The 27431-nt window shown below is 46.8% G+C and overlaps 1 protein-coding gene across 3 annotated transcripts in view; it reads right to left on the bottom strand.

The window, feature by feature from the left end:
- The window catches only part of ADAT2 (adenosine deaminase tRNA specific 2), a 158151-nt gene that overhangs the window by 52991 nt on the left and 77729 nt on the right, over positions 1 to 27431 (bottom strand). Inside the window, exon 3 of one of the 3 annotated variants that reach the window (XM_078649002.1) lies at positions 5823 to 5828. The exons of the other annotated variants lie outside the window; for them this stretch is intronic. Coding sequence (XP_078505128.1) covers positions 5823 to 5828 — 6 coding nt within the window. The remainder of the gene's footprint in view (positions 1 to 5822; positions 5829 to 27431) is intronic. 3 annotated transcript variants of the gene reach the window in all.

Here is a 27431-nt window from a genome sequence, read left to right as displayed (position 1 = left end):
CACTATACACGAACATACCCCAGGAGGCGACGCTGGTGGCAGCAGCTCGTTCCTTGGGGCAATGTGAGTGGTTTTATGATACTGCACCAACTTTTGTGTTAAAATGTATAGAAATTGCACTCACCCGGAACTTCTTTGCCTACAAAGACCAACTGTACCTACAAACATCAGGGACCTCGATGGGGGCAACATTTGCCCCAAGCCTGGCATGTATTTATGTTGGGCAGTTCGAGATGAACTACTTCCATCATGCATCTAATCTCCTCCAGAGGAATATTGTCCTCTGGAAGAGATATATAGATGACATCTTGTGCATCTGGAGGGGTCCAGCAGAAGTGTTGGAGCAATTATTGACATGGCTTAACAGTCTTGACAAATGTTTAAGATTCACATGGACTTTGGACCGCTACAAGGCTACGTATCTTGCTTTGGATATACAAGCCATTGACAATAAACTGGTTACCACAGTCCATCAAAAACCAACGGATAAGAACTCCTTGTTGCACTACAAGTCATTTCACCCCAGGGCCCTCCGGGATAACCTCCCGGTAGGGCAGTTCATGAGATACCGTAGGAACTGTACAACAACTACCAGTTATCTGGAACAAACAGAGGAATTAGCAGTCAAACTCACATCCCGTTCATACCCCCAGAAGGTAGTGAAACAAGCACGCAAGCGGGCGCTGAACACCCCAAGAGAAGCCCTGCTGACTAAACAAACGAAAGAACATAAGGAATGTATCCCAGTGGTCACTACATTTGGCCCCCATTCAACTAAGATCCGCCAAATAATCAGGAAACATTGGCATTTGCTAAACACTAACTCTATGCAGATGCCGCAACCGCGATTTGCTTTTAAACGGTCATCTAGTTTGAAGGACCGGCTGGTCCATTCTCGTTCAGCACTAGTGGCCAAAGAATCTAATATCCCCCCGGGACACTATCCATGTGGGAGCTGTACAGTTTGTGCACTAACTAATAAATCTAAAACAATTACTAGAACCAATGGGAAGATCTGGCACTTAAACACCTTTAGTAATTGTAATACTGCTAATGTGATCTACAGACTTTCATGCCCGTGTGAATTGCACTATATTGGGCTCACTTCGAGAAAGATAAAAGTCAGGATCCAGGAACATCTTAGCACGTTAAAAGCCGGAAAACTCACAACCAAACTGGTACAACACTTTATCGATCAGAAACACCAACCCAGGGACCTGCCGTGGACAGTGATTGAAAGGGTGAGAGGGGACCTGCATAATATGGAAAATACACTCCACAAAAAAGAGGCACGCTGGATCTATGAAGAGGCCACTGACCAACATGGTCTTAATGATACTATTGAGTGGAACAGATTGCTAGCCAGCTAATTATGATGTTTGACCATACACTAATAATAAGAGACCTATAGATTTTATGCATACCCCACCCAATAGACATGAACCTTCTCGAGGGGTATTGAGTGGTAATGCCATGAGTACATATTCATTTACACCACGATATGGTAGGCTAAACACGTCACTACTTCTAAGCTTATTCCTGTCCTAAATTCAGGAGAGTGGCGGGGCAACCATTTAGTGGTTAATCCACCAACTCCTGTCTTAAACATCTAAGGAGGAATAACTATATATAACATCCGAGTTGATCGGAACACAGCCGAGGTACACTTAAATTTAATGACCTTGAGTGCCTTCTAGCGTGAGGGATATGCTCCAACGAAGGTTTTTTTCCCCCACTCTAAGATGGCCGCCATTCACGACATAGACATCAGTGACGTGCTGCATCAGAACCGGACACACGTGACTGGGGCGGGCCGAGGTACGTTTCTTTGAAATAGATAAGCGTACAGGCTCTCCGAAGCGGCAGGGTGAGCGGAGGCCACATTTGCATGATCACATGGTAAGGATTGTCTCCGTAATTTTACTCGAAGGCTATGACCTGATCGGTAATAAGTCTGGAACACGGCCCCCGATTTGCTCAGAAGGGGTGGACAAGGGGCCGAGGTGTTAAACTACCTCGAGATCGGACCGGTAATACGGGCTCTGTAGCATTGAATGTGTGGGCACTGGCTGGGTTCTGAGGTGAGCTTTATCTTGTACGAATGACGAACTGCGCCCGTAGCAACTATAATGAAGTCATTTGAGGGAACACTAAGCAATATGCATATACCTGGGACAGGCATCCGTCTGGGGCTACTAACATAAATACAGAGCGAGTTATAGTTCTAGCATCTCGCTATAAACGAGGGGCGTTTCTGTAGCTCTACTTTGGAGTTCAGTGTCTGGTGTCTTAACGTGCATTCATTCCTCTAGATACCGACCGAAGGGCGGTGCATGGAACACAGTAAAGGTCAAAGGGTACCTTCACTTCAATTCTTCCCCGGGAGCCTGGTAGGCTATACCACTCAAGGCTACCTGGTAATGTATAGTTGGTGAAAACATGACCAAGAGCTTTGCGGACATTCATTTTACTCGAGACACAGTGAATATATGTAAGTGTGTGTGTTTTTATATCGCATGTGTTTCTACAGGTACAATAAAGGGAGAAGCAAGACGTGCAGGAATCACGCTGACCCAATATAACCCTGATGAAATCGCCGGTAAAGTAATCTGGGCGATGAAACATGTTGGTAGTTTTTAATTAGAACGGGCATACAGCATAGAATAAAGCTTGGAGTTTGCTAGTAGAGCTTAGTTCTTTTTACTGGTGGGGGACCAGACCTCATATACAGGAGGTAGGTTCCACCGCTACTGGGTCACTTACACTAACACAGAGAGTTTTTTCCTTTTTTTTTTTTTGCACAGCCTTTATCCCCTTTATTTTGCAGGTTGGCAGTTGCTGATGATGAGAAAGTGAGGATCCAGGCGAGTACCAGTCTGCCATATCCACCCCCGGGGGTTGCTCCCGTGAGGCACTGCCAACCTTCCCTCCCCTTTTTTCACTAGAGAAGGGTAGAGGTATGAGTTAGATTAACACATGAGGGTTTGCACACACACACTTTGTTTTTAAATCATTTTCAATGCTTCGAAATAGTGACTGTTAATAGCACTACTAAACAGAAGGTTGTAGTGTACCCACTGTTTAAACTACACGGTTTAAAGAAATAATCAGGGCTTTACCCCTAGATTTTATTGGGACAGGCACATGATAGCTGTTGCTATAAAAAGAGGGACAAGGCAAGGATGTCCCCTATCACCATTGCTTTTTAAACGGTATATTGAGCCCCTCGCGGAAAGGATTAGAAAACATGATGATATATCTCCCTTTAAATATAAAAACTGGGAAAAAAAGGTATCTCTATATGCCGACGACATGACGATCTATACGGCTGATCTAGTTAAGCCGATTCCAATAATATATAGTGTAGCACAACAATTTGGCTTAATCTCAGGATATGAGATCAATGAGTCAAAAACTGAATGTATGGCCTGGAACTTGAATAATAGTCTACCCATACTAAAAAAGGAGATAAGGTATTTGGGCATCAGAATCACACAAAACATTGAAGATATAACTGATACAAACTTGCATAGAATCGACAAGGAATTTTCTAGCTCTCTAAAGGGGTGGGCTTATCTCCCTTTGACATTACTGGGAAGAGTCAATATAGTGAAAATGATGCTCTTACAGAAACTTATATTTGTATTCCAAAATATCCCATTACCTTTTAAGGAGGTTGGTCGAAGGAAAATCCAGGCAAAAATAAACACTTTTGTATGGGCCTCCAAGGGGATAAGAATATCTTGGAAAAAATTATGAAGAAGGAAAAATAAGGGAGGTTTATGTGCGCCCGATCTAAATTACTATGCATGGGTGTTTTTAATGAAAGCAGGGAAAATGCTTATGAGCTCACCAGATGATTCAGATATAGGGAAAATGTTTCAGGGGATTAAAGGTGGAGAGCAAAATTTCATATATAAATTTGGAGATTCACACTTTTTTAAGAAGGTATGTTTGAAGTCTCTAAAAGATATGGCCACAAACTGGTTCAAAATCAGAAAACTTTTAAAAAACAGTTACTACAGTGCTATGGCACCTATTTGGGACTCCCCAGGCTCACCAGAGTGGACTAAAGACTCGTTGGCAACTCCGCTAAAATTGGCCGGGATACCGTGCTGGGCCCAACTTAGCCTTGAGGGCACCCTATTATCATGGGAAGTAATAAGCAACTTGACGGAAAATGGGCTATCAAAATTTAAATATCTACAAATAAAATGTTGGAGACTATCGGAATAGAAGTGGGTGCCTCAAATAAACTGGAGACGGCTTTGAACAAGAGTAAGCGGAACAAAAAGGAGACTGCCAACCTGTTTTGGATCTTGACTGACCTCGCTGATGGCATCCAACCATCACAGCTGTGGGGAGAGTGCTTACATGGTTCCAGTACAGAAGAAATTTGGCAAGTATCTTATGATTTACTATACTCCACAATATATTCTGCCAATTTAAAGAGAAATCAGCACTTTTCTCTCCATAGGGTATATTGGTCCCCTCTCAGGCTTTCTAAATTTGCGAGGGGATTTATCTCCTGCTGCCCGAAGTGCCAGCAAGAAAAAGCAGACGATGCTCATATATTTTTATGCTGCCCAATCCTACAACAGTTCTGGGGAGCTGTTGTTGAAGGTATGGAAGCTATGTTTGGTTTCAAAATCCAGAGGAGCACAATTTTGGGATTTTTGGGTATTTTCTCAAACTATGAGTCATTATCTCTAGATTTAAGCAAGTTATCTATTTACTTAATCCTCCTCGTCAGGAGAGAAATTTGTAAAAACTGGATTCGGGGCACCTCCCGACCTTTTTAGACTGGGTAAACTTGATTAAGTATACACTGAAATTAGATAGAGCTACCCGGAAGAGGAAAAAAGATTTTTGGTTGCCATGTATGAGGAGGCTTGACAATCTTTAATACCGGAGATTCATCTGTCCAATGATTATGCCTTTTCACAGATTCACTTTATCACTTGAGTCAGTTCAAGGGGCAAGTCAGATAGAAGAATTGAACAGACTGAAGATGAGAGGGTCTGTGTAAAGCGCTTCCATGCAGATCAGAGCCCTCTTGCTGGTGCCAATCAATCAAAAGGGGGGCCGCGGAGTTTAAACAATCATGGCTATGGGAACATCTAATTGCATATCAGAACAAAAAAAAAAAGAACAAAAAAAAGCACATGGGACTGTGCCGGATGCATAATCTGGAAATATTTTGTTTGCTAAATCAAGAACCAGGAGAAAAAGATTCACAAAGCACAACAAACATGAACACAGATCATTACATCACTCTTTAGCAGAGGCATCTACAATGAGTGAAAACACTTGAGAACTGAGAGGCAAACAGTCCATTTAGAAAGATTGAGACAACTGTAAAGGAAGGAACTATGGGCTAACAGATTGGGCTGTTGTGACCGCAAAAATGCTTTTTGTGATGTACACAGCCCAAATTGCGATTCTGTAACTTGTAACAATTTTGGTTTTGCAATTCAGTATTTGGGAGGGGTATGTTGAGGGCGTCCCTTCCTAATCCCGGATCAGAATGGCATGTACAAATGGTTTGTGCACAAAATGCAGTAGCAAAACATTCCCAAGGGACCTTTTCCCCTTTAAGGAAAATGGGTTGCGGATAAAAAAAAAAAAGATTGCTTTATTTAAAAGCAATCATAGACATGGTGGTCTGCTGATATCAGCAGGCAAGCATCCCTGTGATGGCAATGAATTGCAGTGGGTCACAAATTGCAACCTACCCCCTTAATATTAATGAGCTTGGTGTATTTGTGACCCACTATGAATCGCTAATGAAACTCGAAAGAGTTTCAGACATTAGGAATAACTCTTTCCTAATTGCGATACGAAAAAAAATAGCAATTAGGTAATTACTATTCTTATTTTTGTACATCTATCCTTATGTTCTTTCTACTATATTTGTTCTTCTTCAAGTAAACAAAGAGCATGAGAAAGATCAGTTTCGCAGGCGAACGCAAAAAAAATAGTCTTGGGTTATTTTCTGCAGGCAATGGGAAAGGTCAATCCTGCAGTGAAGTAGGTGGGCAGATTGTGGTGGTCAAACTGGAGACAGTTATAGGGGACCAGACAAGTATTTATCTAAGGAGTTTCCCGATTTAGGATGAGATACATTCTTTGAGCCCCCTTCCATTTTGTCAGCTGGATACTGGGGACATTTGAAAAGACTTTGCATGCTATACAGTACATTTTCTTTTCTTTAATGGAATTTACAGATAGCTAATGTAGATCTTTTTGGTGAAACAAACATTACAAAATATCAGTTTGGGGCAGCGCTAGGGAGCCATGAGCAAAATGGCCGCACCTTAGTGCTGCTCTGCTGGTCGAGGGAACAATCTGCTCATTATCCTGCAGTGACGACACCATACATGTGCAACAAGTACAAATTCAGACGCCTCATGATGCAAGGAGCACTTTGATCACTCTGCTGTCGCTGCTCTGAGCCTCTACACGCCGCTGGCTGCAGAAATTATATCCGGGCAAAATGGTGGCTTCGGAGGGGTCCTGACGCTGAGCTCTACTTATGCGGCCGATGTCGCTGCTGCGCGCTGCCTTCGCCCTCTGGAGAGCCGCGACACAGAGGTACTGCAACTGATTTGCCCTGCAACTGATTTGCCCTGCTATCGCCAGCGGAAGCGGTAAGATTTAACCGCCGCGACCCGCACCCTGAACACCACACGTTGCAGCCAACAGCGCACGGTGATACAGATCCACCGCGGCCCGTTGTGTAGCGGAGAGGTGCGGGTCTGCGCCCGATCCCAGCCGCAACATTGCCGCCACTGCGCTAACCCTGGAAGAGGAGGCCTTTGCAAAGAGCTCAGCTGTGCTGTTGGCGGTCGGGGGGACAGGGGGCAATCCCGTGTTTTGCCAGTAAGGCTGACTAGCCGAGAATGCAGCTGTGAGGCTCCCACCCCCGCCTGTGCTGCAGACTAGATCATAATCCAATGGCGGTGTAGCTGCCTGGTGCCCTGCTGCTCGTTTGAGCTAGGTGCTAGGTTCCTGTGCAAAATGGTGACCTACTGACTCTGCCACCTCAGTGTCCCAGCAGCTCGCTGTGGAGAGAGCCTGTGTGTTGTTGTACACAATAGTGCCAGGAGCATAGATCGGGCATATCGCCAATGTTGCAGCAGGTGCTGCGTAACTTAATCCTCAGAGGAGGGGCTGCGGGACGCTGCACAGATTGCCCGGAGGCTGGTGAGATCTGGCTTGGGTGCCGCGCTGCGACGTACCGCTCAAGTGGCCTGCAGCTGCAGTAGAATGCTACTGGTTGCGGCCTGCCTGGATTTGGGCGAGTGGCGCAGAGGGGCGAAAGCTGTGCCGGACTGGTGCATTTACGTTTGGTGACCGTCTGTCCTATCACACCGCTCCAGTAAGTGCTGCCAAATGGACTGACTGTGGTTGTATGTCACTAGTTGCTGATACATAGAAGTGGACAACACAGTGCTGAGTGTGCAAGGTGTCTTGGATTATTTCTATCGCAACTGCTGGGGTACTACACTGAGCTATCCTAACGACGACCACCAGCATTGTGGCGAGCTCTATATGCAAGGAACCCACACGACATAGTGCAACAGCATTGCCCACATCGGGTAATCCTTACTAGTGGGGAACACTGAGCGACGAATATAACCCTGGTAGTAACCTCTTGGTGATGCCACGAACGCAGCCCTACAGAGGCTGTCATAATCATGGGCAGGACAGACAAACTGCAAACAAAATTGAACTTTGAAACCCGGCGGCTGACGAAATCCCAAGTTCCAGCTACATCAGACACTGAGTCTGAGATGGAAGCAAACTGGAGCGCATGATGGCTTAACATGCAACAGAGTCTGCAGACCATTGACGCTAAGATAGATCACCTTAACCTGCAAATCGACGGCATGGCAGCGAAGCTTGATAAACATGCATCGAGGATAGCAGAGGCAGATCAACAAATCTCGACGACTGAAGATCAGATGGAGGTCGTTAGTGCCTCATGCTCCAATATGGAAAAGCTCTTGCCGGTGATCCAGGTGCGGAATGAGAACCTTGAAGCTTGTTCTCGCAGGAACAACCTTCGAATTACGGGGATCCCAGAGTCAACCAACACAGGCCCCATGGAGTCATACGTCGAGACCTTACTCAAAGATATGCTGGGAGCGGAACATTTCTCGAATGTACTGACTGTGGAGAGAGCTCATCGGTCTCTCGCGCCCAAACCAGTGCCAGTGGCCCCTACGCGCCCCATCATAGCCAGGCTCTTGAACTATCGAGATCGGGAGACAGCCCTACCCCTGGCCAGGGATAAAGGAACTACTACCTACCAAGGGATGAAAGTGGAGTTATTTCCTGACTTCATGATGGCTGTGCCACAGGCGCGTCATAAAATCCAAACTGCAAACACTAAAAATTCAATATGCAACGCTATACCTTGCGCGGTTGCGCATACAGCATGCAGGCAAAGCTAGAATCTTCACGACACCTAAAGAAGCCCTGCAATACGTGCGCCAGATTGAGTGGCAAGGATTGACACGAGCAGTGGGAGCCGACGCTGATGTAGAGGGCTGAGCATGTGAGATTTTTATTTTACAGTGCATTGGGGTAGAATATGGACTGTTGATGCACAGAGACTAATTATTGATGTACTGCTGTCTGTTCTATAGAGTTCTTGTTACTATGCAACGATAGCTACATCTAAACGTGTGTTTCAATGTTTACCATACATAGAAAGTGAGGCCTGGCTCTTTGCTGGTGGTGTGCATACAATGATGGGGAGAGCACTGTATTCATATTTGGAATCCATTAGTGATCCCTAGGCCTGTGGGTGTGCTGTTCATCGATACCCACTTCGACCCCCCGTGGTACCACACAGTGGGCTGACGGCTACTGGTGACCCGCTAAGAGGGAGTACCCCCAATCAGTTCACTGTTACACTAGGACTCCCACAGAGGTGTGTGTCCTAGATTACGACAGGCGAATGCATGGATGTTGTTTTGTTACTTGGGGAGAGATTCTCAGCACGTTTCCATTGCTGGAGAAGGAGGGATGGGTTGTTGGGGAACTATATGTTTTTGACAATGCATGGGGCACACGGAATTAGTGAGACGACATTTTGTCACATTGAACACCACAGGGAATGGCAAGTACTAAATCTAATGGGATCATATGGTTCACCTGGAACATCAGGGGCCTCAATAACCCCAAAAAAGTTAGACAGGTACTATCCTATTTAGATTGTCACAACGTCCAGATCGCTCTATTACAAGAACCCATCCTACTAAACATACAGTCTCGGCGGGGGCCACTAGATGGGCAGAAGTGCGCCTGGCCACCTATTACTCTTATTCGAGGGGTGTCATGATATTGATAAAAAGAGGACTCCCATTCAAACCCATACATGTAGAGGAGGACGCGATGGGACAATACATATTGGTGCAAGGTATGCTCTGCGGTACAAAGGTGCTCATTGTAAACATCTATGGGGCCAACACTGACGACCCTACTTTTTATGAGATATTGTGAAGCAAAATATACAAATTACCTACATCGACCAATATATGTGGGGGGGCTTTAATGTTGCACTACCACCCGAAACAGATAGTTGGCCTGCAGCTGAGCCCACATTGAAAAAAGCATCATCATCTGTACTTAATGGTATGCTCAATCTGGGATTGACAGACATTTGGCGACTAAGACTTCCGAGTTTGAGGGAGGGCATGTGTCATTCGTATGTACACCAATCCTGGTCCCGCATTGACTACTGGCTAGTCACAAATTATGTGAATACATGGACTATAAATGTCGAGCACCTACCTCGAACCTACTCTGATCACTCCCAGGTCCTTCTCACCATATCTCTACCAACGCATACTCCTCCACAGTTTCAGTGGCGGCTCCAATCCTCCTGGCTTGATCCGGTTTTCTACGAAGGAATTTGCGAAGCTATTTCAGATTATTTCTCGCACAACACTGGATCAGTTTCATGCTTAGGGACGCTTTGGGAGGCATTAAAAGTGACCACACGGGGAGCATGTATAAGTCTACAGGCTCGAATCTTGAAATCCCTACATGGCTCTATGAGTAGGTTGGAACATGAGCTGGGTGGGCTAGAGCGTGAATAAAGCAATACAGCAGATCCTGCTACGTTAGTGAATATTAAAAACAAGATCACAGAATATGAGGTAGCCGACCAAGAAATACGTCATATGTCACGTAGGCACACAGCTAGATACTACGGCGGAGGGGGCAGGCCTGGGAAAACTTTGGCTAGTAGAATACCAGACTCATGGGGACGGAACTATATAGTTAAAGGGGACGACACTATACATTATGATACACCCAATATACTCAAAACCTTCGGACACTATTACCAATCAATGTATGAAAATCGGCAGGCGGCAAAGGAGGCAGAGATAGCGCAATACCTGAATGACATAGCACTGGAGTGGCTATCGCATATACATAAACATAAGAGGAGTACCATCAGACACTGTTTAAAGAACACAGTCTGAGTGGGATGACTACAAAAAGAAGAGAGTCCTTCTTTTATTTAAAAACCCCTCACTCACCAACCTAGTTGGTGACATGCTTCATCATCGGGGTCCACCCTGATAGCCGAGTGCCATCAGGGTGTGCTGCGACACCTGAATTACAGTGGAGCGGGTATTCGTGTGTGAGAAGTGAAAAAAATGTTAAAAATTGTCCTGGTATACTTGTGTGAAAATAATTTTTATTTGCAAGTTACTGGACAATATTAAAATCAAGTGTGTGGATACAAAAAAGGTATATTATGACCATGTGTATCACTATGTGTAGGGTCTACATGTTTCAACCCGTCGTGTGGGAGTACCGAGTTTTCATCAGGACCAAAAAGAAGGAAGGTGGGTGGTCAGGACACACTAACGACCTGCCAGTCCTAAGTTCCTTGAGGCTACAGACAAAAATCTGTTGTAGTCAGAATCTTCACACCCAGATGGGGGTGAGAAAAGCAAAAAGACCTGTGGAGGAAAAGAAAGGGGGTCACGAATATACATGTTACAAGCCTGTAACGTCGTGCCGTGCTGATTCTCACGTGTCTGCTTGCTTCCTATACATCCCATTCAGAAGATATTACAAACGGTAGTGGTGTGTAAGGCTACACATCATTTGATTCCTAATGATGGTGCTCACACTTATTGTGAAATATCAAAAGCCTGCCTGAGGCTAGAACACGCATACTGTATCAATATCGGCGTGCTCTGTGATCAATCAGCCGTTACTTCAACAGTCGACTGCACCCATCGTTTTAAGTTGTGCGTGGCTCGGCTCCTCAATGCAAATTTAGCGTGAGTCAATAACGGCGTGAAACATTACTCACTTATACATACATTCACATCTGACAAACATACAACATCCACACAAATTGAGACCACATAGTGAATAGGGCTTACTCCAATTATGGGTCTTTAGGGCTTCACGGGGTAGAGGGAAGGGAAAAAACCACGTGAAATAACGTATTCTGTAGAGGAAAGAAAAGGTCGTTTTAAAACGGGGTTCGCTGGTGGTCAAAAACGACCCAAGTGCGGGCAATAAAAAGGGGGTGGATAACTTACAGTTACCGCGTGGTACAATTGCCGAGTACCTACTCGCCTCTCCGTGTTTCCCCGCTAGGCAGTAATGCGCCCAATAACGTTTAGTAGGGACGGGCTGGTTTCCGGGGAGGGCGTGGTTGTGCGCAAGCGTGGTGACGTTGCGCGGCGTCCATGAAAATAGAAGAAAGACATGGCGTGGTGTTGCCAGGCAACATTGCGCTTGGTGGGTACAGAGGAGGGCAATGGTCAGCCAGTATCACCCTGATCGAATACAACAAGGGTGCGTTAAAAATAGAAATTAAATTAATGAACGCCAGGGCAGTAAATGATCTCACTGGGCATCAACTAATTCGAATGAAAAATAGACGGACTGCTGTGGGAAACAGGAAGTTAGTTATTAGCATTAACGTTGTGCCATAACCGGGATACGATTGTAGGGGGGAACCTTAATTGTAGCACAAGTTTGTGGCCCAATGTTTATCAAAATATAGGTATTGATATAATACAGGGGGGTCACAGGTGGAGGGCAAAACGTAGTAAAGAGTTCAGAATGTGCACGTAAAAATTGTGCCGCAGTTTACATCAAAATGGATCATTACATGACATTACCCCAAGGAATGTTATCGTTCAGTCCTGTGACATGGGTGGAAAGCCTGTATATCCATCTTTGTTCTTTCTCAAATAAGCGTTTCTGTAAGTTTGGACCAGGAGTGATTTGCTCAATCACTGTCCATCTCATGTCGTTGGGCGTATGGTTTTTGTCAAGAAAATGGTCTGTGAGTCTCGTTGCGTTCTTTTTGCAGCGTATGGTGCTGCGGTGCTCACAGATTCTCTGTTTGACCTTTCTTGTCGTCATTCCCACGTAACGTCTGTTGCAGGTGCATTCTATCAGATAAACAACATTACAACTATTGCAATTTGTGTGGGATTGTTGTCTCCATACTTTGCCGATCACAATATTCAAAGTCTTAGTGTCACTTGTTAGGTGGCACACGCTGCAATTGCCACAGCGAAAGTGTCCTGTGACATCAGGTAGACCCCAGATTTTTGTTAGTGAATTGCTGTTAGTTTGTTGTTTAGTTTTTGGTCTTGTGTTAACCAGGCTGTCTCTAAGGCTCGGTGATTTTTTGTAGGAAAATAAAGGTTTATCCCAGCAGAGATTACCGGTTCGAAGAATAGACCAATGTTTAATGATGCTTTTAGACACTTGGTTAGAGATGGTGTTAAAGGTGGTTACACAGGTGAGAGGGATTTCCCCTCCTCTTGGTGGTTTCTTCTCAAGGAGGGCTTCTCTTGGCTGGTTTCTGGCGCGTTTCTGGCATTTGTTTATGATCTTTGTGGGATATCCTCGGACCTGTAGTTTTTCTGTTAGGTCAGATGCTTGTTTCTTATAGTCATTGAGTTTGCGCAATTGCGCCTAAGCCTCAAAAATTGTCCATATGGAAAATTTTCCCTGAGAGGACGCGGATGAAAGCTCTCAAACTTGAGGAGATTGTTCTTGGCAGTGGGCTTATAGTGCGTTCTGGTTTCTAGTCGTTCATTCTCCTTCGTGATAATTACATCAAGGAACACTATTTCTTTGTCGTTAAATCAGTGGGTGAATTTCAGATTCCGATCGCACGTGTTGATCCAGGTGATGAACTCGATCAACTGGTCAACTGGTCCTTGCCAAATGGCAAGGACATCGTCAATATAGCGTTTCCAAAATTTCAAGTTACTTCTGAAAGGATTTTCTTCATTTAGAATGTACTTGAGTTCAAAATTTTAGACATAGAGTCCAGCTACGCTGGGAGCAAAGACACTACCCATAGACGTACCCCCCGTCTGGAGGTAGAGGGACCCTTCGAATTCAAAAAAGTTACGTTTTAGTGCTAGTCTCGCACACTCAACGATAAAGGCTCTCGGTGTGTTGAATGTCCAGTCCATGTCCCCTAAGGTTTTCTCCAGGACTGATAGTGTATCATCTTGGGGTATGCTTGTGTAGAGGCTCTCTATGTCGAAACTCAACAGGATCGTGTTCTCATCCACGTTGAGCTCCTGGAGTAGGCTAAGTGGAGAAGCGTGGCTCAGTGGTTAGAGGCGGCAGACCCGGAAGCTGAGATCAGCCGTGGACCAGGGTTCGATTCCCCGCCTCGGCGGGTCTCGGGCTCAAAAATTCCACGGACTTGACAATTCTCGCTCCGGTGCCTACTCGACTCACGGGGTCACACTCTGCGACTCTGGGCAATAGCTTGCTTAATCTCCACTACGGCCCCTCGCGGCGGGATGCCTGGCTTTCACCTTGTGAATACCCTGCCGGGTATCTCACAGGGGAATACCAGGACGGGTTCCCTAAGCAAGCGCCTTGAGACCCCTGGGTGATTAGTGCGCTATATAAATCGAAATACATTTACATTTACATTTACAAGTAGGCTTTTTGTGTCCTGAAGGTAGGTGGATGTGGATTGCACAATAGTTTTGAGAAAGAAGTCGCAGAACCTGGATAATGGTTCCAATAAAGAGCCAATGCCTGAAACAATGGGGCGTCCTGGTGGTGGTAGTCTCCCCTTATGCATTTTGGGTAAGGTGTAAAAATACGGTATTTTGCATTCAGTATCACACAGGTAATCGGCCTCTTGTTTAGAAATCTTTCCCATTGATTCCGCAGATTCCACTAGTTCCTTGATTTCAGATTGGAGAGTACTAGTAGGATCCGATTCTAGGATCTGGTAGTTTTTGGTGTCACTCAGTAGTCGTTGGCATTCTTCACGATATGCACTCATATCCATTACCACTAGACCGCCCCCCCTTGTCGGCGGGTTTGATTATGATGCTGTCACAGGAGCGGAGGTCATTTATAGCAGTGCTTTCTACTCGGCTAAAGTTCTGGAACAGTGACGCTTGGCTCATTCTTTCTACATCGTTGTAGACTGCCTGCTCAAAGGTGATAATCTCCACTGGGACTGCATGTACAGGTGGCATAAAGGACGATTTCTTTTTTAGCCCACTCTCATTCGGATTCTCAGTGTTACTGTTGGTTCCTTGCTTCTCAAAGAAAGCTTTGAGTCTAAGCTTTCTAAAAAAGTTTGCCAATTCACAATGTAATTGGAATTTATCAAGACGTGCCGTAGGCACGAAACCTAGACCTTTGTTTAGCACATTCATTTCAGTTTGTGATAATTCCCTAGAGGACAAGTTGGTAACTAAGTCCTCGCACTGCTTGTTCCTGCTTTGCTCGTTCCTGCCTTGCTCCTGGTCTGGCCGCTCACTGCTTCGTCCTCTTCCCAGTGTACTTGGTTTTGTTGTCTTCTCCTCCCTTTTCCCCGCCTGCCTCTGCCTAAAAAAGGAGGACGGTATTGGTTTGGTTGGAAGGGTGGAGGTTGGAAATGAGGTTGGAAAGGCGGTTGCCATCCGTACATTGGGAACGGTTGTGGTTGACCATAAGGGTCTGGGAACATTGGTGGATTGAAGGCAGGCCAGCGGTTTTGGCCTCTAAAGCCACCCCTTGTTCTTTGCTTGGTTGTGCTTGAGGTAGAACCATTGCTACTGTTAGATGAGATGCTAGAGGCATCGGAATCTGAAGTAGGTTTATCTGCTGACACGAAGTCGGGGTCAGAGTATGGGTAGGTCTTTACAAAGGAAAACCTCTTCAAGTCTTTTTGGAATTTGGTCACTTTTTGTTGTGTAAGGTTTTCCTTATATTCGTTCACCTCTTTGTTTATTTCATCTAATCTTTTTTTATACCCAGTAATGTTAGTCTTTATGTGAGATTCCGTTTTTTGAATCTCGATTAGAATGGTTTCTGAAAGTCGTAAGGCTGTCTTCAGAATCAGCATAATCCAATCATGCGTGCAGTGCCACGCTATTAGGGCCCAATCTTTCCTGAAAGCTGCATCTTCAAGAAAGATTCGGGGGGCGTTGGTTACCAGGAGGCCCTTGGGAGCCATGTTATTAGTCACATACTCCTTAAGAATCGTTCCGTGTAGTATAGTTCTAATCCTGTTTCTTTTCATTTCTGAAAGTTTTTCCCAATCCCCTGTTTGGGAAATAGTTTGTGAGATGTTGGCGTCGGCAAACCCGGATATATTTTCCAGGATGGCATCAATTTCCTCAGTTGAATACGAGAGACCTTGGTTTTCCCCCATGGTGAAACTAGTGTGTGAGTGTTGTAAGTCAGGTGAAAAAAAGTGAATAAAGTAGGAAAAACTCTCACAGCTGTGCGCTGCCTAAATATAATTAAACAAAGAGAGAGTAAGGGATCAGTTCGCAAGGGCGAACGGAGTGTACTCCTGGTCCCCTAGGTCCAAAATATACATAAACATAAGAGGAGTACCATCAGACACTGTTTAAAGAACACAGTCTGAGTGGGATGACTACAAAAAGAAGAGAGTCCTTCTTTTATTTAAAAACCCCTCACTCACCAACCTAGTTGGTGACATGCTTCATCATCGGGGTCCACCCTGATAGCCGAGTGCTATCAGGGTGTGCTGCGACACCTGAATTACAGTGGAGCGGGTATTCGTGTGTGAGAAGTGAAAAAAATGTTAAAAATTGTCCTGGTATACTTGTGTGAAAATAATTTTTATTTGCAAGTTACTGGACAATATTAAAATCAAGTGTGTGGATACAAAAAAGGTATATTATGACCATGTGTATCACGATGTGTAGGGTCTACATGTTTCAACCCGTCGTGTGGGAGTACCGGGTTTTCATCAGGACCAAAAAGAAGGAAGGGGGGTGGTCAGGACACACTAACGACCTGCCAGTCCTAAGTTCCTTGAGGCTACAGACAAAAATCTGTCGTAGTCAGAATCTTCACACCCAGATGGGGGTGAGAAAAGCAAAAAGACCTGTGGAGGAAAAGAAAGGGGGTCACGAATATACATGTTACAAGCCTGTAACGTCGTGCCGTGCTGATTCTCACGTGTCTGCTTGCTTCCTATACATCCCATTCAGAAGATATTACAAACGGTAGTGGTGTGTAAGGCTACACATCATTTGATTCCTAGTGATGGTGCTCACACTTATTGTGAAATATCAAAAGCCTGCCTGAGGCTAGAACACGCATACTGTATCAATATCGGCGTGCTCTGTGATCAATAAGCCGTTACTTCAACAGTCGACTGCACCCATCGTTTTAAGTTGTGCGTGGCTCGGCTCCTCAATGCAAATTTAGCGTGAGTCAATAACGGCGTGAAACATTACTCACTTATACATACATTCACATCTGACAAACATACAACATCCACACAAATTGAGACCACATAGTGAATAGGGCTTACTCCAATTATGGGTCTTTAGGGCTTCACGGGGTAGAGGGAAGGGAAAAAAACACGTGAAATAACGTATTCTGTAGAGGAAAGAAAAGGTTGTTTTAAAACGGGGTTCGCTGGTGGTCAAAAACGACCCAAGTGCGGGCAATAAAAAGGGGGTGGATAACTTACAGTTACCGCGTGGTACAATTGCTGAGTACCTACTCGCCTCTCCGTGTTTCCCCGCTAGGCAGTAATGCGCCCGATAGCGTTTAGTGGGGACGGGCTGGTTTCCGGGGAGGGCGTGGTTGTACGCAAGCGTGGTGATGTTGCGCGGCGTCCATGAAAATAGAAGAAAGACATGGCGTGGTGTTGCCAGGCAACATTGCGCTTGGTGGGTACAGAGGAGGGCAATGGTCAGCCAGTATCACCCTGATCGAATACAACAAGGGTGCGCTAAAAATAGAAATTAAATTAATGAACGCCAGGGCAGTAAATAATCTCACTGGGCATCAACTAATTCGAATGGAAAATAGACGGACTGCTGTGGGAAACAGGAAGTTAGTTATTAGCATTAACGTTGTGCCATAACCGGGATACGATTGTAGGGGGAACCTTAATTGTAGCACAAGTTTGTGGCCCAATGTTTATCAAAATATAGGTATTGATATAATACAGGGGGGTCACAGGTGGAGGGCAAAACGTAGTAAAGAGTTCAGAATGTGCACGTAAAAATTGTGCCGCAGTTTACATCAAAATGGATCATTACATGACATTAGCCCAAGGAATGTTATCGTTCAGTCCTGTGACATGGGTGGAAAGCCTGTATATCCATCTTTGTTCTTTCTCAAATAAACGTTTCTGTAAGTTTGGACCAGGAGTGATTTGCTCAATCACTGTCCATCTCATGTCGTTGGGCGTATGGTTTTTGTCAAGAAAATGGTCTGTGAGTCTCGTTGCGTTCCTTTTGCAGCGTATGGTGCTGCGGTGCTCACAGATTCTCTGTTTGACCTTTCTTGTCGTCATTCCCACGTAACGTTTGTTGCAGGTGCATTCTATCAGATAAACAACATTACAACTATTGCAATTTGTGTGGGATTGTTGTCTCCATACTTTGCCGATCTCAATATTCAAAGACTTAGTGTCACTTGTTAGGTGGCACACGCTGCAATTGCCACAGCGAAAGTGTCCTGTGACATCAGGTAGACCCCAGATTTTTGTTAGTGAATTGCTGTTAGTTTGTTGTTTAGTTTTTGGTCTTGTGTTAACCAGGCTGTCTCTAAGGCTCGGTGATTTTTTGTAGGAAAATAAAGGTTTATCCCAGCAGAGATTACCGGTTCGAAGAATAGACCAATGTTTAATGATGCTTTTAGACACTTGGTTAGAGATGGTGTTAAAGGTGGTTACACAGGTGAGTGGGATTTCCCCTCCTCTTGGTGGTTTCTTCTCAAGGAGGGCTTCTCTTGGCTGGTTTCTGGCGCGTTTCTGGCATTTGTTTATGATCTTTGTGGGATATCCTCGGACCTGTAGTTTTTCTGTTAGGTCAGATGCTTGTTTCTTATAGTCATTGAGTTTGCTGCAATTGCGCCTAAGCCTCAAAAATTGTCCATATGGAAAATTTTCCCTGAGAGGACGCGGATGAAAGCTCTCAAACTTGAGGAGATTGTTCTTGGCAGTGGGCTTATAGTGCGTTCTGGTTTCTAGTCGTTCATTCTCCTTCGTGATAATTACATCAAGGAACACTATTTCTTTGTTGTTAAAGCAGTGGGTGAATTTCAGATTCCGATCGCACGTGTAGATCCAGGTGATGAACTCGATCAATTGGTCAACTGGTCCTTGCCAAATGGCAAGGACATCGTCAATATAGCATTTCCAAAATTTCAAGTTACTTCTGAAAGGATTTTCTTCATTTAGAATGTACTTGAGTTCAAAATTGTAGACATAGAGTCCAGCTACGCTGGGAGCAAAGACACTACCCATAGACGTACCCCCCGTCTGGAGGTAGAGGGACCCTTCGAATTAAAAAAAGTTACGTTTCAGTGCTAGTCTCGCACACTCAACGATAAAGGCTCTCGGTGTGTTGAATGTCCAGTCCATGTCCCCTAAGGTTTTCTCCAGGACTGATAGTGTATCATTTTGGGGTATGCTCGTGTAGAGGCTCTCTATGTCGAAACTCAACAGGATCGTGTTCTCATCCACGTTGAGCTCCGGGAGTAGGCTAAGTAGGCTTTTGTGTCCTGAAGGTAGGTGGATGTGGATTGCACAATAGTTTTGAGAAAGAAGTCGCAGAACCTGGATAATGGTTCCAATAAAGAGCCAATGCCTGAAACAATGGGGCGTCCTGGTGGTGGTAGTCTCCCCTTATGCATTTTGGGTAAGGTGTAAAAATACGGTATTTTGCATTCAGTATCACCAGGTAATCGGCCTCTTGTTTAGAAATCTTTCCCATTGATTCCGCAGATTCCACTAGTTCCTTGATTTCAGATTGGAGAGTACTAGTAGGATCCGATTCTAGGATCTGGTAGTTTTTGGTGTCACTCAGTAGTCGTTGGCATCCTTCACGATATGCACTCATATCCATTACCACTAGACCGCCCCCCTTGTCTGTCGAAAGGTAGGGCCGAATTCGACCAAGACCCCTTCAGTATTTGCCCGGCGTTAGCCGCCTCTCATACCATTCGAGATTACCAAACAAAGAGGCAGGCGCTGGAGACAGAAGGCAGGAAACAGGAGTTTATTCCGACGGAGCAGAACACGCCAAATCAGACAACAGGGTATCTTCTCGAGGCGCTCTAAACGCATCCTTGAGGCCTGGCCTCTTATACACAGGTTTATTGCTTTATTACATAAAACACATTCTTGTTAATACTTTGATGTACGGAAAGGCATCCTCGGAATCTCCGCTCCAAACCCGTTTCCACCCATATTTACAGTAAAAGTCCCACCCCGATCTCAGTAGGTGATGACTATTGCGCAGCTGGATATCCCGCCGGCTCCCGGAATGTGCGCAGCTGATCGGATCTCATGGGGTGGGGGCTTTTATCATTCATAGATTCTTTGAAGAAGGACAGCTTCCTACTGTAAGGGGCAATAAACTGTATCCGCGGGGCTAGGTGATGGCCTGGGATCGGGCGGGACAATCGGGCACAGAGGAAGGGGGTTCATCAAAGGATGCGTGATCATTAAAGGGACGGAGGGAGGTGTTAGTCGGGTACGGAATGTGGCTCCGAGGCAGGGCCGCACTGAAGGGGTGGTTTATGGACCAAGCATGTGAGAACAGGGGCTGTCAGCGCGCGGGGGGATGCTGGCGGGGTCAGAGAGAGAGAGAGAGAGAGAGACGCGCGGGCTATCGGCAGTGGGCAGAGAGGCCATGGTGTTCAAAATGGCTGCTACTTACGCGCACATTTGAGCTAAAAAGGGGACAAGATGGCGCCGATAATGTTTACGTCGCAATCTAGATTTTAACAGTCCTCCCTTTTCAACATATCTAGCCAGCTTGTCAATTTATGTCTATCCCCATCATATTACGGATTTCTACATCATACAAAGCTTTCATGCGTTCAGCTTCAAAGTTCGGAGCCTTAGGGCAAACACAGTTAGCAAATAGTGAACACAGAGGTGGCAAGCATTGAATACCCAGGCGGAGTCCGCATATTACAACGATTGGTATCAGTGCAATCATGAGCAACCTCCATCCCCAGTCCTTTACAGTAATCCAGAACCAACTCCCGAGCGACCATCCTTCTTGTTCCTGATGAACTTCTGAGGAGAGTCTGTGGAGGTGTTCGATGGCCTTGTAAACGGAGGGTGAATTGTCTGGTATGTAGGTACAACAGCTGGACCCGATGATACGACATGCTCCTCCACGGTCCGCCAGAACCACATCCAGAACAAGGCGGTTTTGAAGAGCCACCAGACGGACCGCCTGAAGCTCGGCTGTATTGTTTGTGAGGATACCAGCTGTAATGTTCATTGTTGTCTCGACTGCCTGGGATAAATGTCGAATGGCACGACTGTTCACCATCGGACCCCAAAGTGGAACGAGTCCTTTCATTGCATCCAAGAATTGTGCTCCAGTGGAGTCGGCCTGCTCGATGTCCTTTGCTCGTCTCTGTCGGTGATGGTTTGCCGGAGCCACATAGGTTGGAGGAAGGATGAAGGCTATGTAGCAGGTACCTCCCCAGCCCTTTGGGAGCCAGGTGTAGGCTTTTGTACCACAGACTAAGTACATGTTTGGAGAGGTGACAAAAGAGGGTGGGTCGGTTGAGTACAAAGTTCTGGTGATGCGGCAAGTGCTGTGGCCCACCATTTGTGTCCCACGGCCTATGATGCGTACGAGGCCCGAGACATTGACGACAGATAGGGCCACAGTCAGGGTGGCAGCTGTTCGTTTCCGGAGGCAGGAGAAGGTGGGTCTGGCTGGATTGTTGAATATTTGCATCTCCACCATTTCTTTAGCGGGGATGTCCATGTGAACAGAGGCATTGGAGGATAGAGGGCAAAAAGGAGCAGCAACTCTCCCGGTTTTGTTCAGCCAGACTCCATGATAAAAGTGTGACATAGTTTCGCTGGAAGTGGCGTTGTCTCTGTAGCTCTCTTGCAAGAGGATCAGCCAGGCAAGGCAGGAGCCGTGAACAGAGAAAGGTGAAAGGATGAAGGGAATGGAATGTCCGGTGGCATGTGGTATCAACCCACAGATCCAGCAATTCGTGGCATTTGCAGCAAGGTTGTGTTGGTGCAGCAACTGTACGAAGGAGTTGTTCCAGAACTCCTTACGCCTTTCTTGGATTTGAGGTGAAAGAGAGACCAGGTAGTGTTCTTTCATGGTGGTAGGCTGTGCAGTCGTTAGAAATGTCTTATGAGCCGGTGCGTTCTCTTCCACGATCCAGAAGGTAGTCATGAGGAGGAGGCAAAAGAGAAGAGTGATAAGAAGAGCAATAGTCTTTGAGCTGTGCAAACTGTCAGTTTTCGGGTTCCTGTAGCGGGTCTTCGGATGTCCGGTTGCTTCCATCATCTTCGTATCGGGCGCTTCCATCATCTTCAAGGTGCTCGGTAGTGGGCAGAACCACAGACTTCGTTTGGTTTCTCTCCTGGCAGCCTTTGTAGTGTTAGGCCGCCGCTCTGAGAATGATAACTTAGTCAGTGGTCTACTTAACCGAAGCTCCCTCCTTTCGTCGCAGGTTATACCCTTCTCTGGATGGCACAGTGGGATCAGGGAATTTCGCCAATTCGAGTGTCTCTGTCTCAGGGTAGCAGCTCAGGGATGGTCGGTCTTTGTTCAGGAGCTCTTCTTGGGTGGTCACGTCTTCGGTCGACGTCAGGGTCGGAGAGATTTTCTTGCAATGATGTGCATGCAGCCAATTTCGCTTCCCCTCCACTCGAAGAGCTGTTCGGGTGGTGATCAAGACTTGCCAGGGGCCCGTCCAGCGAGGTTCCAGACTCTTCTCCCGCTGGAAGTTCTGAATCAGGATGAAATCTCCAGGCCGGATGGCATGTCCGGGGCCCCTGGAAGCATCGGGGATGGCCTGCAGCACCTGATGATGAATAACAGACAGTGTTTAGTTAGGTTATACAGGTAGTCAGACATTAGGACGTCCGGGACGTCGTGAAGAGATGTTGGTTTGGGTGCGGACCAGATACTCATGGGCCGGCCGAAAACGACCTCGTAAGGGGTCAAGTGATGTTTGGTGGGGGTGGAACGCATTGACAGCAATGCTAGGGGGAGAGCGTCTGGCCATTTTAGTCCTGTGGTAGCCACTATTTTCGCCAGTTTTAGTTTCAATGTGGCATTGTGCCGCTCGACCAGTCCAGCAGATTGGGGGTGGAAAACTGCGTGGAATTTCTGTCGTACCCCCAGTCCTTTCAGGATGAGCTGGATAACCTTGGCTACAAAATGGGGGCCATTGTCACTCCATAAAATACGGCAAAGGCCGTAGCGAGGGAAGAACTCTTTCAGTAGTACTTTTGCAGTGGCAATAGCAGTGTTGTCACGCGTCGGGTAGGCTTCCACCCATTTGCTAAAAGCGCACACAACAACAAGTACATACTTCAGTCCTTGACATCTCTCTAACTGGATATAGTCCATCTGTAGGACTTCAAATGGATGGTTGGGGACCCCAAACCCTCCCCGGGGTACGACAGTTCCTTTCCCAGGGTTGTGTTACAGGCAGACTAGACATTGTTGGACTAATCGTTTGGCTGAGTCTGTAATTCTATCGTTATGCCAAACTCGGGAGACAAGTTCGGCCATAGGGACAGATCCTATGTGTGCAGGGGAATGGGCCATCGTCAGTATGGGGACCAGGTACGAGTTGGGTAGCAACCATTTGTTCGTCCTTTTGTCCGCCAGCAGCCTTCATCATCCTTTAATCCCACCCGTGCCCATTCAGTCAATTCTTGTGGTGAGCTGGCCATTTGGATGTCCCTAATAGTTTCCCTAGCGTCCGTCCATTTTTCTGCTTGTGACCTAGTCACGTACATGCGAGTCGTCGTCCTGTTCTCAGCTGTGGTTCGGGCAGTGATGTCGGCCAGTGCATTTCCCTGTCCAATGATGTCTGTCGCCTTTTTGTGTGCTTGGCATTTGATTACGGCAAGTTGTTTGGGGAGGAGAACCGCTTCAGTCAGAGCAGAGACTAGATCTCCGTGCAGGATGGGTGTGCCATGAGATGTCAGAAATCCCCTCTCCTTCCATAAGAGCCCAAAATGATGAACCACCCCAAAGGCATACTGGCTGTCCGTGTAAATGCTTGCTGTCGTCCCCTGTGCTAGGATACATGCTCGTGTGAGGGCAATCAGTTCTGCCGCCTGGGCGGATCGTTACGTGATGCGGGCGGTTTCAACTACAGTTCGGGCTGTGGTAACTGCATAGGCAGCTGAGGTGGTACCGTCGGGAAGTTTAATGCAAGAGCCGTCTACCCATAGCTCTCCGTCAGGGTTTGGGAAGGCAGTGTCTCGGGGGTCAACTCTACTCCTAGTCTGTTCGTCCGTGAGGGTCACACAGTCATGTATTGGGGGCACATCGGGATCGTTTTCAGGCAGAGGCAGCAAGGTGGCTGGGTTCAGTGTGGTGCATCGTTTCAGTGTGATGTGAGGTGCGAGCAGTGTCAGTTCGTACCCAGTCAGTCGCGCGCTGGTCAGGTGTTGTGTCTTTGTCTGGTTTAGGAGGGTGTCAACAGCATGAGGCACTAGTACCGTGAGGGAATTCGAGAGTACGATTCCCTCACTTTGTGGATAGAGACAGCAGCAGCGGCTACTGCTCGAAGGCAGGCAGGCAAAGCGCTTGCTACAGGGTCAAGAGTGGCAGAGAAATAGGCACATGGTCGTTGTTTGGGGCCAATGGACTGAGTCAGGACAGACAAAGCACATCCCTCCCTTTCGTGAGTGTAGAGAGAGAAGGGCTTTGTATAATCAGGGGTTCCTAAGATGGGCGCTGAACAAAGGGCGTCTCGCAGTTCCTTGAAGGAGGATTGACATTCAGGGGTCCACGGGAGCGGAAAGGGGACATCTTTAGCCAGTAGGGAAAGTAGTGGTTTCACAATGAGGCTGAAATTTGGCAACCATTGTCGGCAGAAGGAGGTGAGGCCTACCAAAGAGCGGACTTGCTTCGGGGTTTTAGGGATAGGGGTCTCTAGAATAGCCTGTATTCGATCGGGTGTGATTTTTCTCCCGTCTTTGGACAAGAGGTGGCCTAGGTAAGTGACTTGAGGTTGGCAGAATTGCAACTTCTTCTTGGAGACCTTGTGGCCATTTTCCGCGAGGAAGTGCAGGAGTTGGATGGTGGCTGTGACTGCAAGTGGAGTGGTGTCGGCCGCCAAAAGGATATCATCGACGTACTGTATCAACACCACTCCATCCGGCAATTGAACTGCGTCCAGCTGTCTCTTGAGGGCCTGGCTGTAGATGCTGGGACTTTCAGTGTAGCCCTGGGGTGCTCTGCAAAATCTGTATGAGCGGGATTTTAAAGTGAAGCCGACAAGGTAGCGGCTGTCCGAGTGAATGGGGATGGAGAAGAATGCGTTCTTGAGGTCGATTACCGTGAAGGTGGTGGCAGTGGAAGGAATCAGGGTCAGAATGGTGGTGATGTCAGAGACTACAGGGTACTGGGGTACAACCACTTTGTTGACTTCTCGTAGGTCGATGATGAAGCGGTACGCTTTTTCATCTCCCTCACCCTGCTTCTTCACAATGGGTAGGATAGGGCTGTTGCAAACATTGCTAACTACTTCTTCTACCACTCCTGCATCTACCAGGGACTGGATGATTTTTACCAACGCCTTCTCGCCTTCGGGCGATATCCGATACTGCGGGAGTTTGGGGAGTACTGCGTCCTGTCGAACAGTTATGTGTACAGGGTCTATCATTATGCGTCCTACGTCTGAGTCAGTCTTTGCCCATAGGTACAGAGGTAGGGTGTCGAGCAAGGACAAGTCAGTGTCAGTGATAGAAAACATGCGTTGTGTGCGGCAAGATCTGAGCAGTGTTGGGTTGTCGTACAGAATGACTCGAACTCCGTCTTGTGAACACCTAATAGTAGCTCGAAAATGTTTCAATAAGTCAAGTCCCATAATGGCGTCGGGGGTGTTGGAGGAGAGCAAAAACGTCGTGTCAGTGGTGTTATTGTCCAAGTTAAAAGAGATCGGTGTGGACAAGGGATTAGTGGAGGGCGTTCCATCAAAACCTATTGATGTCACATGTGAGCCAGACAAGGGTGCCCTGGGAATCAATCGTTCAGACAACGCACTACGTGTTGCACCAGTATCTACCAGAAATGGAGACTTCGTACCTAGGACCTTAGCGGTGACATAAGGGCCTTGCTGGTCAACATAGAGCTCGACTGGATCCCTTCCTTGCCCTTGGCAGTCCTATGCAAAGTTGTGGGCATTGTCGCAGTCAGACTGTTGGCACTGATTCTGTCGGGGACGGTCAAATGTGTTCGGTCTACCAGGCCTGTCATTGTTGGTGTCGTTTGGGTGCCCTCGTCCCTGTCCTCTATTTCTCGGCCCGTCCGCTACGTCTCTCGTGTCTTTATTTCTGAGTGCTTCTAGCAGAACTGGACATTGAGATTTCCAATGGCCAAATCCTTTGCAAAACGCACACTGGTTCTCATCGAGGTCTGTTCGTGGAGCGCCGGGTGCGGGTGTGCGGTCTCTAGGGGGTGGATTTCTAGGAGCATTCGACTGGTAGTTCCCTCTATACTGTTCCCTTCCTATAGTCACCCCTTGCAACTGAGCAATCATTACCCTCTCTTTCAAGTCCTTTTTCTTTTTCTCAGTCGCTTGATCGTTCTCGTTCTTTTGTCGCTCATAGTATTGAGCCATCTGAAGGATAGCTGCGGGCTTGGAGGCCGCCCAACTACTCTCGCTAGTCTGTAGTTTCTGCGAGACTTCTGGTGTCAGGCCTTTCACATAGTTCTGGACAAACAAGTGATGTCCGGTTGCAGTGGTCATGTCCTGGCCGCTGTAATCGGAGAACACCGTTTCAAACCCGGAGAAGTATTCTGATACGTCTTCCTGGGGTTTCTGGCGACAGGCCGTTACTACCGACCAGTCCACCTTCCTTTCTGGGACTAAGGTTTTTAATTTCTGCACGATCTTATCTGGTAGGTCTAGAATGGCTTTCATAGGTTTCTGTCCCGGCTCTCGCTGTTTGTCTACATCACCGAGTTGTATCCAGGTATGTCCAAACAGCTCAAGGTGGTCGACTTTCCGGATTTGCTTCCACACATCAGCTGGCAGACATAACCCGAAAAACAAATCGATATCCGCTAGGGTCATAATCGTTGAACCCAGAGCGGTGGCTAATTCTGTATAGAAGGCTGTGGGGTTCTTTCGCAGATCAGGCAAGGACTTTCGGAAAGTCAGGATGTCTTGCCGATCCCATGGTTGGTAAACCCAGTTGTAAACTACCCTCCCTCTCGCATCTTGGTGATTAATATCGTCGTGTGTTCCCAGTCCTCGTGGGGGAACCCAATAGGGAGCGGCCTCCTTTATGGGCATCATAGTGTCAATTTTGTCTACTCTGGCTTCAGTCACTGCAGGAGTCGTGGTGTTGGTTTCTGGTTTCAGTTCTGTGAGGTGGCGGAAAACTTCAAGCGTACGCGTGAAGAGGTTCGTCACATCACACTCGTCCCCATCTCCGACATCAACTTTTCTATACAGAGTCTTTAGGTTTTCAGGGCCTTTTCCTTGGTAGCGGTCTTCGTAGGCATTAAGGGTATGGTAACAAAGGCGTACGACAAAGTGTCGCCTGTGGCTATTGGCATATGTATGGTACATATCCGTTATATAATCTTCACTTTCCTTTCGCACCACCAGTGTCTTTACGATCTTATCGATCCCAGCTCGTTCGTCCTTGCTTAATCTATTCGATCTCGCGGGGTCTTTCCTCCCCGCTTCGGGATCACCTGAAGTTGCTGCTTGTGCTGCGCTGAGTGCAAGGGATTCGGTCGGCGCAGAGGCCATGAGGACCGAGGCTCCGGCACTACTCTCGCCTGTCGTTGGGGGTTGCGGGTGCTGTGCTAAGGGTTGGGAAGGGGAATATGGAGGGGGCATGTAGATGATCGGGGGACCTAGTAGTAAATCATCGTTCGTTCGCTGTTTCGAAGGTAGCTCGGGGTAAAGTGTAGAGGGTGTCCTGACGA

This window comes from Lissotriton helveticus, chromosome 6, assembly GCF_964261635.1.
Source record: "Lissotriton helveticus chromosome 6, aLisHel1.1, whole genome shotgun sequence".
NCBI lineage: Eukaryota > Metazoa > Chordata > Amphibia > Caudata > Salamandridae > Lissotriton > Lissotriton helveticus.
This window is presented reverse-complemented; position numbering and strand designations above follow the sequence as displayed.